Source organism: Schistocerca americana, chromosome X (assembly GCF_021461395.2).
Source record: "Schistocerca americana isolate TAMUIC-IGC-003095 chromosome X, iqSchAmer2.1, whole genome shotgun sequence".
NCBI lineage: Eukaryota > Metazoa > Arthropoda > Insecta > Orthoptera > Acrididae > Schistocerca > Schistocerca americana.
This window is the reverse complement of record NC_060130.1, coordinates 465,851,792-465,866,812: the sequence shown is the minus strand read 5'-3', so window position 1 is coordinate 465,866,812 and position 15,021 is coordinate 465,851,792. Positions and strand designations below refer to the sequence as shown.

The following is a 15,021-nucleotide window of genomic DNA, read 5'->3' as shown; positions in this document are numbered from 1 at the left end:
GTAGCTTTGTTTAAATGCCGAGACAGTGCCACATCATAATTAGAAACTGAGGCAGTTCTATGTAACTGCCTTTATTTAATCACCCCTCACCTTCACTGTGGTCGCTAAGAAAACATTATTGTTTTGCAAGAAGTACCACTGCATCAACCAATCTTCTCATTGCATTTCTATTTTCTTTAACCTTTTCATTGTACAAACGGTCAGCAGTTTTTTTTCTGATAACTGAATGAATGGGCTACTTGTTGAGTGCTGTAAAAGATTTCATATGGGTCGTTTATCTCCTATGTTTATCCAAAGCTGTGGTTAAATACTGTAAATTTGCGAAACTGATATTATACCAGCGCGTTTTCTCAGTTGCGAACAACAAGCATGGCCAGCAACAAAATTTATTTAGTTCGTACAAACCAGACAGCCACACATACTTATCGTTATTCTTTATTTTAAAATACCTTTTGTAAGGGTTCTTATTTTTTCCTTCACTTCACACTGCAAGTGAAAGTACGGAAGAGCTTGAATAGGCCTTCCCTGTCTTACTATCATTAAATCATCCTCGTATTTCAACTGCGAGTATGATCTTTTCACTAATTGTTTTATTAAACATTGTTCATCCATTTCGAAAACTTAGCGTTAGCAACAGTGTTGGTGCATTGCACACTATGAAATAAATAATACTAACAGGGCTGTTGAGGATCCTAACAATCGCACAAACACGCTCTTTCTTGCTTTTAGCAACACGTGCTGTGTAGAATTTCGAAAGCCAGTCGTGGAGACGATCATTTGTGAATGGCGACGTGGGATTCCGAAGCCTTGGTGTGCTGATTCTTACATTCCTCCACCCCACCCTCCCTTCCCCGTATCGTAGGTTTCGTAGATAAGGATGTTACAATGACCGTTCTAAGCTCTGTTCTTCCATCTGTTCGATGGTAGAGAACGAGACACACTCCACCTTATGCGCTAATTCTTCATAAGGAAAGGTGGCTGATATTTCTATTATTACTATTGTTTGTTACTTTAGATATGAGCTTCGGTGATAGCTTTGATGCTCTACAATATAAACCACTGATTTCACTAATTTTCAGATTCCTCACTTCCCGTTATTCAAATTGGCTGCTATACATATCATACAAGAGCGTGGAAAAACAATCGTGATGTTTCACACCAGAATAGTGTGGTGTCACCGCCAGACACCACACTTGCTAGGTGGTAGTTTTAAATCGGCCGCGGTCCATTAGTACATGTCGGACCCGCGTGTCGCCACTGTGTGATCGCAGACTGAGCGCCACCACACGGCAGGTCTCGAGAGACTTACTAGCACTCGCCCCAGTTGTACGGACGACTTTGCTAGCGACTACATGGACGAAGCATTGCTCATTTGCAGAGCAGATAGTTAGAATAGCCTTCAGCTAAGTCAATGGCTACGACCTAGCAAGGCGCCATTAGTAACATTGCATGTATCTAAAGAGTCTCACTTGTATCGCCACAATCTCCAGATGTACCAAAAGGATGGATTAAAGTTAAGTATTCCCGAAGCTACGTACTTTTCTTTATAGCATTCATTACGTATCCTGTTTCAGACCTCACGCCATCCTGCTTTAACTTAGCGCGTGCCTTTCGGCTTCCTCTCATTGTGTCTAGGCTGTCTTGTCTAGACACAACAAATAGTATCAATACTTTCCAGAATGAGATTTTCACTCTGCAGCGGAGTGTGCGCTGATATGAAACTTCCTGGCAGATTAAAACTGTGTGCCCGAGTTCGAGTCTCGGTCGGGCACACAGTTTTAATCTGCCAGGAAGTTTCAGTATCAATACTGTTCTTGACAACCTATGCGAAATTGCGTAACAGTGCAACAATTACGTATATTTGTCCATTAATGTTATGGCTAAATATGTCGTGCACAGTGCTGGGCCATAGATCAAGGACGATTGTTTGTAAAATCAGTCCAGTAATTTTCATGCCATGACGAATTTTAAGGCAGGATCTAAAAGTGCCCTAAACTTCGCCTTTTTCCTAATAAGTAGTTAGTTTTGAAAATACAGTAGTTCGCTTGACGTCTTGCATTTTAGAGAGAGCACTAAGGACAGAATCAAAGCAAGCAGGGCATAATTAAAAGGTGTGTTCGGAAGGTATCTGCGATAAGCTATGGAGAAACCGAAGTTCGTTCCTTTAGTGGCCTCACTGTTTTCTCTCTCTACTAAACACTCCATTAACTCAATATACCTACGTCCTGTAGCACGATTCTGGCTTCAGGCGGCTCCAAAAACCCATATGCGGAGAATTCTGAAACCGGTAAGGAAGCTGTGAAGCAAATTTTTAGTCACCTAAACACAGGCTTGACCCCACGATACTTGAGTCAGAGGGGGGGGGGGGGAGGGGGAGGGGGAGGGGGAGGGAGGGAGGGAGGGAGGGAGATAGAGATAGATCAGGGAAAGGAAAAAATATACAGGGTGATTCAAAAAGAATACCACAACTTTAAAAATGTGTATTTAATTAAAGAAACATAATATAACCTTCTGTTATACATCATTACAAAGAGTATTTAAAAAGGTTTTTTTTTTCACTCAAAAACAAGTTCAGAGATGTTCAATATGGCCCCCTCCAGACACACGAGCAATATCAACCCGATACTCCAACTCGTTCCACACTCTCTGTAGCATATCAGGCGTAACAGTTTGGATAGCTGCTGTTATTTCTCGTTTCAAATCATCAATGGTGGCTGGGAGAGGTGGCCGAAACACCATATCCTTGACATACCCCCATAAGAAAAAATCGCAGGGGGTAAGATCAGGGCTTCTTGGAGGCCAGTGATGAAGTGCTCTGTCACGGGCTGCCTGGCGGCCGATCCATCGCCTCGGGTAGTTGACGTTCAGGTTTCATAACTAACCTTTTTCGTAGGACTCTCCATACAGTTGATTGTGGAATTTGCAGCTCTCTGCTAGCTCTGCGAGTCGATTTTCCTGGGCTGCGAACAAATGCTTGCTGGATGCGTGCTACATTTTCATCACTCGTTCTCGGCCGTCCAGAACTTTTCCCTTTGCACAAACACCCATTCTCTGTAAACTGTTTATACCAACGTTTAATACACCACCTATCAGGAGGTTTAACACCATACTTCGTTCGAAATGCACGCTGAACAACTGTCGTCGATTCACTCCTGCCGTACTCAATAACACAAAAAGCTTTCTGTTGAGCGGTCGCCATCTTAGCATCAACTGACGCTGACGCCTAGTCAACAGCGCCTCATGCGAACAAATGTACAACTAAATGAAACTTTATAGCTCCCTTAATTCGCCGACAGATAGTGCTTAGCTCTGCCTTTTGTCGTTGCAGAGTTTTAAATTCCTAAAGTTGTGATATTCTTTTTGAATCACCCTGTATTATAATCAAGTGTGTTTCCTCTCAAGAAAATGATTTAAAAGGTGGTATTACACAGGTTTTTAATAAGGTCGGAACTGGAACTTTATATGACTACTTACAAGTCGCCTCTCATCTTCCAAAATATTAAAAATACTCCAAACCTCCAGGTTTAGCCCCCTCCCTCTGCAAACTATAGTATGGGCGCTCTTGCAGAGTGCGGTTCTTAATCCTATGCAAAAGTTAAAATTTTTGCTAAAGTGCAGATTGGGCAGAAAATTTTTCGCAGGTATGCGCATTCCACCACTCCATTCTTAAAAATGTAACTCCTGAACGCCAAACTAATTGCCATTTTATAACACTTGCACTTCACGTTTTCCGATAGCATCCACACTCAGTGTCCAAATAAACCAGACAGTGCTCATCATTTGCTCGCAGAGTCTTTCTATTGATTTGGCATTGTCTCTAAGGTTTTCTGAATTCTGCAGATTGTTTTGCCTGATGACGTTTTTGGTTCTCACAAATTTTGCTGCAACACCGAATTTCGTTTCAGACTAAATGATCGATGTCAAGCAAATGGTACAGAAGTTCATCATATGTGGATCTTATTCAGGGCGAGCAAAATAGAACTGGCCCGGAAAATATTTATGAGACTGACGCGGAACAGGCTGCTGGAAATTAACAGAACTGCCCATCATAGAAAATGCTGGAAACCAATTGCTAGGAGTTAATCGGTTGTCGCCACATGTCTGTCAGTGTGCACCTCCCGTAATCCCTGTCCCGAGTACTTCGCTGTATCATCACGTTTGAATGAGTGAGAGGAGCAGATTAACTTAGTGACCAGTTGGATGCAGCACAAAATTATGCTTACGATAAAACATCGTGTTTTAATTGTCGAGAGTTATGCGAAGCATAATTCGTGGAAACGTGGGCGGAACTGAAACTTCCTGGCAAATTAAAACTGTGTGCCGGACCGAGACTCGTGCTCGGGACGTTTGCCTTTGGCGGGCAAGTGCTCTACCGTCTGAGCTACCCGAGCACGACTCACGTCCCGTCGTCACAGCTTTACTTCTGTCAGTACCTCGTCTCCTACTTTCCAAAGGCAAAGGTCCCAAGTTCGAGTCTCGATCCGGCACACAGTTTCAATCTGCCAGGAAGTTTCACATCAGCGCACACTCCGCTGCAGAGTGAAAATTTTCATTCATTGTGTGCGGAACTATTTGTGCACGAATTTGAGACTGGAAATGTTGTGGCAAAACCTGCAGCAAAGCCTGCAATGCAAAACGTATTGGTTTCGACGTCAATGGTGACCACTTCCATTATTTTCTGTGATATTCGTAAACAACGGTCAATCCTATGTTAGTGTTACTGTAAACATTTTCTGGGCCATTTTTATTTCGCCCACCCAGGGGAAGCAAAAGGCAACGACAATAGGACCCAGTCAAATGTCCTTACGTTAACTCGGAAATTATCCTAAAGTAGTTTCTCTCGAGTCAATATCCTCGACAGTTTTCATTGAATAACTGGCCATAGTTTTCGGTACGTGCTACTGCAGTCGTTGCGTGTGACGCCAGATTGTTTTTCCAACAGAATACACAGTTTCTCAAAACGTTATGGGCAAAATTATACAGATAGTAGAGCATCCTAAACAGATTGTTTTGCGGTAAGTGGCCAGTTGTTGGAGTAAATACTTTTCAGGTGGTACGAGGTCTGGAATGAGCAATATGTTATGAAACATGAGGAGTTTTCAAACATATGCCTCACACAAACAACTGCCTGCCACACTAACGGTGGCATCACCTAGAAAAACAACACAGTAGTCTGTGACATGTATACTGTGAAGTTTGTAACTGTTGAAATTTCATGACTGGTTGTCGAAGACGGACCATCACTCTAAGGACCCTGCCGCATCGGGATGGCACGGCAGCACTGCTGACAGAGACGCCAGACAGAAGCATGGGACGCAATAGAGCCTCTCGCACATGGCATCTACTTGAGTGTGGCACCTCTGCAGGTAGAGCGTCCGCCTCGAGGTTCTGCCGACAGGCCTGCCAGTACACCTGCCGCTCACCCCTACCTAGTTATTTTCTCCCGAGCTCTGTGGGCAGTTTTGACTCCGAATCTTATCTGTCGGATGTAGATGAGACCAGCAACAAGGGACACTTCATCTCAGGACCCAAAATGCGAAATGGGGAAAAAAGGTATTGGGAATTACGAGCGTCACAAATGACATCGAAATAAGTGTCCAAGGAATAGAAAAGCAACTGGAATCACTCAACAGAGGAAAGTCCACTGGACCTGACGGGATACCAATTCGATTCTACACAAAGTACGCGACAGACCTTGCCCCCTTCTAACAGCCGTGTACCGCAAGTCTCTAGAGGAACGGAAGGTTCCAAATGATTGGAAAAGAGCACAGATAGTCCCAGTCTTCAAGAAGGGTCGTCGAGCAGATGCGCAAAACTATAGACCTATATCTCTGACGTCGATCTGTTGAAGAATTTTAGAACATGTTTTTTGCTCGAGTATCATGTCGTTTTTGGAAACCTAGAATCTACTATGTAGGAATCAACATGGATTCCGGAAACAGCGATCGTGTGAGACCCAACTCGCTTTATTTGTTCATGAGACCCAGAAAATATTAGATACAGGCTCCCAGGTAGATGCTATTTTTCTTGACTTCCGGAAGGCGTTCGATACAGTTCCGCACTGTCGCCTGATAAACAAAGTAAGAGCCTACGGAATATCAGACCAGCTGTGTGGCTGGATTGATGAGTTTTTAGCAAACAGAACACAGCATGTTGTTATCAATGGAGAGACGTCTACAGACGTTAAAGTAACCTCTGGCGTGCCACAGGGAAGTGTTATGGGACCATTGCTTTTCACAATATATATAAATGACCTAGTAGAAGTGTCGGAAGTTCCATGTGGCTTTTCGCGGATGATGCTGTAGTACACAGAAAAGTTGCAGCATTAGAAAATTGTAGCGAAATGCAGGAAGATCTGCAGCGGATAGGCACTTGGTGCAGGGAGTGGCAACTGACCCTTAACATAGACAAATGTAATGTATTGCGAATACATAGAAAGAAGGATCCTTAATTGTATGATTATATGATAGCGGAACAAACACTGGTAGCAGTTACTTCTGTAAAATATCTGAGAGTATGCGTGAGGAACGATTTGAAGTGGAATGATCATATAAAATTAATTGTTGGTAAGGCGGGTACCAGGTTGAGATTCAATGGGAGAGTCCTTAGAAAATGTAGTCCATCAACAAAGGAGGGCCGGCCGAAGTGGCCGTGCGGTTAAAGGCGCTGCAGTCTGGAACCGCAAGACCGCTACGGTCGCAGGTTCGAATCCTACCTCGGGCATGGATGTTTGTGATGTCCTTAGGTTAGTTAGGTTTAACTAGTTCTAAGTTCTAGGGGACTAATGACCTCAGCAGTTGAGTCCCATAGTGCTCAGAGTCATTTTTTGAACAAAGGAGGTGGCTTACAAAACGCTCGTTCGACCTATACTTGAGTATTGCTCATCAGTGTGGGATCCGTACCAGATCGGGTTGACGGAGGAGATAGAGAAGATCCAAAGAAGAGCGGCGCGTTTCGTCACAGGGTTATTTGGTAACCGTGTAACTCAAGTGGCAGACTCTGCAAGAGAGGCGCTCTGCATCGCGGTGTAGCTTGCTCGCCAGGTTTCGAGAGGGTGCGTTTCTGGATGAGGTATCGAATATATTGCTTCCCCCTATGTATACCTCCCGAGGAGATCACGAATATAAAATTAGAGAGATTAGAGTGCGCACGGAGGCTTTCAGACAGTCGTTCTTCCCGCGAACCATACGTGACTGGAACAGGAAAGGGAGGTAATGACAGTAGCACGTAAAGTGCCCTCCGCCACACACCGTTGGGTGGCTTGCGGAGTATAAATGTAGATGTTAAAATAAGCCTCTTCACCTTATAATCACGTTCAAACTACTTATAACGAATCTTTTGGACTCCGGCCCACTGAAAATCGTGGAAAGTCATCGATCGTCTATTTCGTCACAGCCTGTTCCAGATGCTCCAATCACAAGATCTTAACACCACAGAAAACACGTTTCACCATCCGGGCTATGGATGTTTTCCTCAAAACCAACTCCAGGCCGAAATAACACACCTACATCTCCGGCTGCAGAAAATGGGTCCGATACATCAGACGCGCTGAAATTATTTTTAGGAAATAAGATATGTAAACAAATGAGGCACCTTTCGTTCTTTTTGTATAAAGGGCTTGTTAAGTGAATTTCAGTCTATAATAACGTTCTTCTGAAATAAAAACTGACAAATCCCTTCTATGTACACTTTATAGTCGCAACTAAAACAGTAAATATCACTGTGGACAACGAATAATTACCTACCGGTTAGACAGGTCACGAAAATCTTTTCCCCTGGTGAGATTACTTACCTGAAGAAAAAAAAAAAAAAAAAAAAAAAAAAAAAAAAAAAAAAAAAAAAAAAAAAACCTGCAAAATTTAGCACTGTAATTTCTTAAATCATCATACAGCGTGTGAAATAACTCTTACATGTTTCGACCAGCAACGAAGGGATGTACTCAAAACGCCTTTTCCTGCATTCCCTCCTTATTTAGAACTTTCGCACAAAGCCACTAGCTCTTCTACTGAGCGTAGACTGAAAGAATTCCTCTGAAGCCTCCGCTGGTCTCTCGTACTGTCAGACCTGAGCGCTGCCAGCAGACCTGCCGTGGCGTCCAAGTGCGGCAGGGTCCCAAGTTCACAAGACTTGCTGGCTTCTTGCTTGCCCTGGGAAGCGAATGCAGCGGCGAGGTGGAATTTCATAAGCTTGACCAGAGCATGGCGCCGAGTACAAAGGCGGGCTACAGCAGGTAACAGCCGGAAATCCCTAAAAGAGGTTTGGTGTCCCAGGCGGCTACGGAGGCTAGGCTACCTGGGCTTTCCGACAGGGGTGTTTCCGAGAAGCAGCTACTGGCGTACTTCCAACCGAGTAGTTTTGCAACGTGGAGAAAAGGTCAAGAAAGTCGCAGCTTATATCGCCAATCAATGGATGGAAAATCCTAGTATACAAACTGAAATTTCGAATGTTTTTAACCAGCGGCAAACTCCTCAATAGATCAAAAACATCCGAACGTATACTTTCTGATAAGCTGAAGGAGGAAGCAATAAATGTATATTTCATACTAAGATTCAATTGCCCTGCCTCTTCAAAAAGAAGGAAAAGGTACACAGATTTTGACAAATCGTTGAGAGATATAAGAGTATCCTAAGAAGAATTGTCAATATTCAGGGACATATGAGGAAAAATCATTCGAAGCAAAAATGTCTAGCAAACATGGGCTCTAAAATGTATGCCTTAAGAGTTACGGTCACTTGTTCAGCAAAGATATTTGTTTTACAGTATCGAAGATGAAGACGTGCTCACAGCTCTTAAGGTATGCATTTTAGAGAAGCCCATGACTTTTATTGCTTCGAATGATCATTCCCGTCATATCTCTGAATATCGACCATTTCACCTGCGACACCCTGTACAGAAATATTTACTTGTATTTGCTGATTTTAATAGTTGTGCGTGCTGCCACCATTTCATGCTTCATTATTACTCAGTGTAATATGTTCCAAAGTTTTGTAAGATCGCGAAGTGACCAACATGAAGAGGCGCTCATTTTAATATGTATAGTTATAAAAAATATTGTACTTTAATTATGGTAATTTTCAATGATATTCTGTAAGAAAGTGTGAACATGGCTAGAGTGGAAATATTTCCCGAAATTGTTACTGGCGGCGCTGCTGCGCCTCGCGATATTTTGCGGTCAATTTTCTTCGCACGACCTCGACGCATTATGTAACCTCGATGCGGAAAAATACGTACTGAATGATTTTATATAAGCCCGTCATGTTTATTCTTGAGGTTTGAGTGAAAATATACAGAATTCAGCTTCGTTATTGTGTTGACTACATCCTTTATTAGTTTTTTCTACCCTCTTATAATTTATCAACACTGTAGCAATGAAAGCCAATTTCGTGTGTGCAATCAGTGCTTGTCTGAGAAACCCTAGTGTCTACAGCTGCTACTTTTAGTAGAACGCATGCACAACAATCGACTACACAAACCTATGGTTGTAAAGCCACACTTCGTTGTCAGAGTCGTTCGCAAGTGCGAACTTCAATAATTGCTAGAACTAATTGTGTGTGTGTGTGTGTGTGTGTGTGTGTGTGTGTGTGTGTGTGTGTGTGTGTTGAACCGTTGAACCGGGGACCTAGAAACGACGGAGACACTTCGTCCCGCCGTAGCCCTCAGTGGTTCACAACGCCAGAACAGGACACAGCAGTCCACCCACCCCACCGCCGCCCCACACCGAACCCAGGGTTATTGTGCGGTTCGGCCCCCAGTGCCCTCCCCCCCTCCCTCCCCCCCCTCCCCACCGGTAACGTCTCATACTAGACGAGTGTAACCCCCGATGTTTGCGTGGTAGAGTAATTATGGTGAACGCGTACGTGGAGACAGTGTTTGCGCAGCAATCGCCGACGTAGTGTAACTGAAGCGGAATAAGGGGAACCAGCCCGCATTAGCCGATGGAGATGGAAAATCGCCTTAAAAACCATCCACAGGCTGGCCGGCACACCGGACCTCAACACTAATTTGCCAGGTGGATTAGTGCCGGGGACCGGCACGCCTTCCCGCTCGGGAAGCAGCGGGTTAAACCGCGTGGCTAGCTCGGCGGGTTTTGTATACGGTACAGCAGGATGTAGTGCCCGGAAAAGTTTCACTACAGGCCTCATCTTTATCGCACAAAATTTAACGCCGTGGATACTGGCTCGTTCTAGCTACAGAGCTGGGCAAGATTATCGGCAAAGAACTGCTCGCACAGTAGAATTTGAGAAGGTATGTTCACTGATGAGATTTATTTCAACCTTGACAGCGTTTTCAACTGCGGCAATATCCTCGTTGGCAGAAATGTAAGTCCATACGCCACCGTCTCCTAAGATCAGCAGTAGCTATTTTCTACGAAATTTTGGGCCGATATTTAATAAGATATAGTAACAGTACCTTATTTGCTACTAACGTGTTCGAATACTTCACGTCGCCTGGTAGTCATTTGAGATGTGCTGCCACAGTTATAGACTACTACTAGTTGTCTGCGAGAGGATGTGGTTTTAACACGACAGTACATCTCGTCTCTGTATTAATGTCCCTGTACTCCTGAACAACACCGTTGGATTGGAAGTGGGAATCCTGGCCCACTTCCAGTGGAATCGCCTTAACTCGCTATTATGTATTTTTTCCTATTGTGTGTGTGTGTGTGGGTGGGTGGGTGCGTGCGTGTGTAATAGTAGTTAAAAATTAAGATAAGCTTGGATGTAGGGTGCTAGCGAGCTGTCTCATAGAATAAAAAACACTGATGTCAGAGAGTATGACAATATTTTAATGCGCCGTTGTAATGCGTGCATTGAGACTGGCGGGCGTTACTTTGAACACTTCTTACCAGCGTAAGTTGTTGCTATAAGACTGAAATTGTCTATGTCAATAAACAACTACATATTAATTCTCTGCCACACTTTCCTATTTCAAAGCTCTCTGACGAGAACTTCTACTATTTGTATAATTTTAACCCAAAAGCTTTGAGCCGCCTGCGTAAGAGCAATGCGTTCACATCACAGTCGTGTGTACTAATTGTTTATTTAGAGTGAACCAACAACAAGCTTTTCACTCTTGTGGAATCCAGTTTTTCTGTATCAGTGTTATACTGCTACGGACGCAAAAGAAGACCACTCTGACTGTTACGATAAAGTTGTGGGGGGAGTTTTTGTGCGGCATACGCTGTTAGTTACACTGTTCGCGGCGGCGGCACCACCACCACCACCACCACCCCGAATATTTGTGGTGGTGGTTTCTAGCATGAAAAGAATATCTGACACATACAATAAATAAATAGTTTCAAGAAACTGTCTATTACATGGGTAATTAAAAGGTGCATACTTACACTTCGATTGCTTTATTCCAGTTGATGACGTATCCCGACAGAACGAAGGATTCTATGTTTACAACGTGAATGTTCCCACGCTCGGTGCCTACGTACAGCCATTTGCTCTGCAGAGGCAAGTGGATGTAGGTGATCCTGTAAAAGGAAATACAAAATTCAGTTTACAGATTTTATACCACATACAGTATTTCTACTCACTTCACTCTGATATCAACTTGCAGCCTTTCGAAAAGAACTATAGATATAGCAACGTATTTTGACTTTCGGTGCAAAGGCTACGAAACATTCAATGACTATGGCAACGATTTGCGGAGAAGTGTGTTGAGTTCAGAAATTATTGTCAGGTGATACAGAATTAGCACAGTGACCTACATCAAAAAAAGTGATCCACTATTCTGGAACAATTTCGCCGGCACTTTCAGACCCAGCTACTTCAGCAAGAAGACTGTGTGTTTTTACGTTTAAACGGAACACGATCTTCGCACAACAATTGCGTCGAAAAGCAATAATTTCAGGACCACGTACACAGGGGTTGGACAAAAATATGGAAACATCGCGAGAAACGGATACTTGAAGACAACTGCAGATGATGGCTAAACCTTCAGATTGCACTGTTGTATTTGAGCACGAACGGCAGCAGTGCCGTGTCCTCAGTACGTTGCAATAGTGTGTCGTGGTTATAACTGTGTTCTGAGTAGCTGACAGTGCATTACGTCGAAGCTCAGTGCACTCGAACGTGGGCAAAATGTTGGTGTTCGTATAGTGGGTGCCTCCGTGACTTAGGAAGCCGAAATGTTTGGCGTTTCAAGATGCAACGCATGGAAGATATCTAAGGCATACGGGGAAAGCGGGAAATCATCAGCCGCTAAGTCACAACGCGGACGAAAGTGTGTGTTGCGTGATCGTGGTAGATGATCGTTGAAGAGGTTAGTGACAAAGAAAATAAGAGGACGACAGCTGCAAAAACCACTACAGAACTCAAAATCACTCTCGCGAACCCTTGCCAGCGCAAAAACACCACGAAGGGTGTTCCGTAAGCACCGAATTGCAGGGCGAGCTGGAAATCCTGAACCGCTTATCAGAGATGCGAGTGTCCGTAACAAGAAAACGTGGTGCCCAAGTCATAAAACCGGTACTATGGAGCAATGGACGGATGTAATTTGGTCGAAAGAGTCTCGTGTCACACTGGTTGCAACTTTTGTCCGTGTTTACATCTAAATTATGAATCATGGCGTACGCTCGATGATGATTTGGGCAGCCATATCAGGGTATTTCACGGGTGTCATGGCTACTCTTCAAGTTCGCATTACCGCCAAGGATTATGTGACCATTCTGCGTCATCAGATCTATCCCATGGCACAATATCTGTTCGCATCTCCCGTGACCACCAGCCACCAGATTCCAATATTATTGAACCTTTGTGATCTACTTAGTACAGAAGTGGGCGTGATCGCTATCCACCTCCATAATCGTTACGTGAACTTATTATTTTGCATGAAAGAGAATATATAAATTCCCTTGAAAAACTTACAGGGTCTGTATTGATCTATTCCGAGACGACTAGAAGCTGTTTTGAATACCAACGGATTTCCTACAGCATATTAGGCATGGCAATGCTTTTTCAGAGTTTCAATATTTTTGTCCAACTGTGTTCTGAGTAGCTGACAGTGCATTACGTCGAAGCTCAGTGCACTCGAACGTGGGCAAAATGTTGGTGTTCGTATAGTGGGTGCCTCCGTGACTTAGGAAGCCGAAATGTTTGGCGTTTCAAGATGCAACGCATGGAAGATATCTAAGGCATACGGGGAAAGCGGGAAATCATCAGCCGCTAAGTCACAACGCGGACGAAAGTGTGTGTTGCGTGATCGTGGTAGATGATCGTTGAAGAGGTTAGTGACAAAGAAAATAAGAGGACGACAGCTGCAAAAACCACTACAGAACTCAAAATCACTCTCGCGAACCCTTGCCAGCGCAAAAACACCACGAAGGGTGTTCCGTAAGCACCGAATTGCAGGGCGAGCTGGAAATCCTGAACCGCTTATCAGAGATGCGAGTGTCCGTAACAAGAAAACGTGGTGCCCAAGTCATAAAACCGGTACTATGGAGCAATGGACGGATGTAATTTGGTCGAAAGAGTCTCGTGTCACACTGGTTGCAACTTTTGTCCGTGTTTACATCTAAATTATGAATCATGGCGTACGCTCGATGATGATTTGGGCAGCCATATCAGTGTATTTCACGGGTGTCATGGCTACTCTTCAAGTTCGCATTACCGCCAAGGATTATGTGACCATTCTGCGTCATCAGATCTATCCCATGGCACAATATCTGTTCGCATCTCCCGTGACCACCAGCCACCAGATTCCAATATTATTGAACCTTTGTGATCTACTTAGTACAGAAGTGGGCGTGATCGCTATCCACCTCCATAATCGTTACGTGAACTTATTATTTTGCATGAAAGAGAATATATAAATTCCCTTGAAAACCTTACAGGGTCTGTATTGATCTATTCCGAGACGACTAGAAGCTGTTTTGAATACCAACGGATTTCCTACAGCATATTAGGCATGGCAATGCTTTTTCAGAGTTTCAATATTTTTGTCCAATCCCTGTACTACCAGAGACGCACATCCAGCTTGTGGTTTTATTTAATAACAGGTACGTTAGACTGGCTAATTCCAAGTGTTATGTGGGAATTGGTTGTTGCTGTTAGTAATGTTCTAGTCCAGTTTCACATTTATGGACTGCTTAATGATGAAGATGCAGTTGGCTGTAGGAAATCGCGGTTGATGGCAAAAACTTGTTACCGCCAGAAGTCAAGTGAGGGAAAAAATGTTTTAGAGGATTTTGATCTAGGATACAATACTTCCGTTACAAATATTGTTTTCTCTGAAGCAATATCACATCTGATAACGCTGTAAAACCAGTTTTGCTTAAATAAACTTAATGAATTACTTTCGTTATTCCTATGATGAAATGTGTTCTGGACTGACTCTCAATTCAACATTGCTCTGGGAAACACGTATCACTTATTTTCAATCTCTTAGACTAAAAACTTCGATGTGTGTGTTCTCGTGAGTATTATCGTTGAAATTCAGCCTACGAATTATATTAAATTCAAATCAGTTTTGGTGGTATTAGTGACTCAGTGGTGAACCTCTTGTATACTCACGCTGAGGTTAATACGTTTAACAGACCAACAGCACCAACACCAATAGCTGTAACAGTTTCCAAATTTCATCGCTTCTTTATCGCATTAGCGCATAATTAAAAATTAGAATCTACTGCAGTATGAATAAGCTGTATCACTGTTCAGATCTGCATTTCCTTCTGAAGCCTTGACATCATTAAGGTGATTGTAGGTCTACAAGATGTTCTAAGTGACAGGGCCATATTTAGACTGTTAGGGTCGGAAACTAGTACCTGTAGTCACCTACACACAGAGTCTGAACGCCACCACAGAGTGCTAGGAGGAGTATATTTGTACCAATATTAACGATTTTCTACAATAAGCTCTTCGAGTACTTTTTCACATAGGCCTAGTAATCATCACTTTATTGCAAAACCAATAACAGACTCTGAAAGCTTGGACTTTCAGCTATTTTTCAACGTAGTCCCTGTCAGGATTGATGCATTTTTGGAGACGCTCCGGAAGCTTTTTCGTACCCGCGTCG

At 43.4% G+C, this 15,021-nt stretch overlaps 1 protein-coding gene across 3 annotated transcripts in view; it reads right to left on the bottom strand.

The window, feature by feature from the left end:
* Positions 1 to 15,021, bottom strand: part of LOC124554816 (syntaxin-binding protein 5) — a 981,379-nt gene that overhangs the window by 480,448 nt on the left and 485,910 nt on the right. For all 3 annotated transcript variants that reach the window (XM_047128475.1, XM_047128476.1, XM_047128477.1), the window contains exon 4: positions 11,345 to 11,479. In XM_047128475.1, coding sequence (XP_046984431.1) covers positions 11,345 to 11,479 — 135 coding nt within the window. The remainder of the gene's footprint in view (positions 1 to 11,344; positions 11,480 to 15,021) is intronic.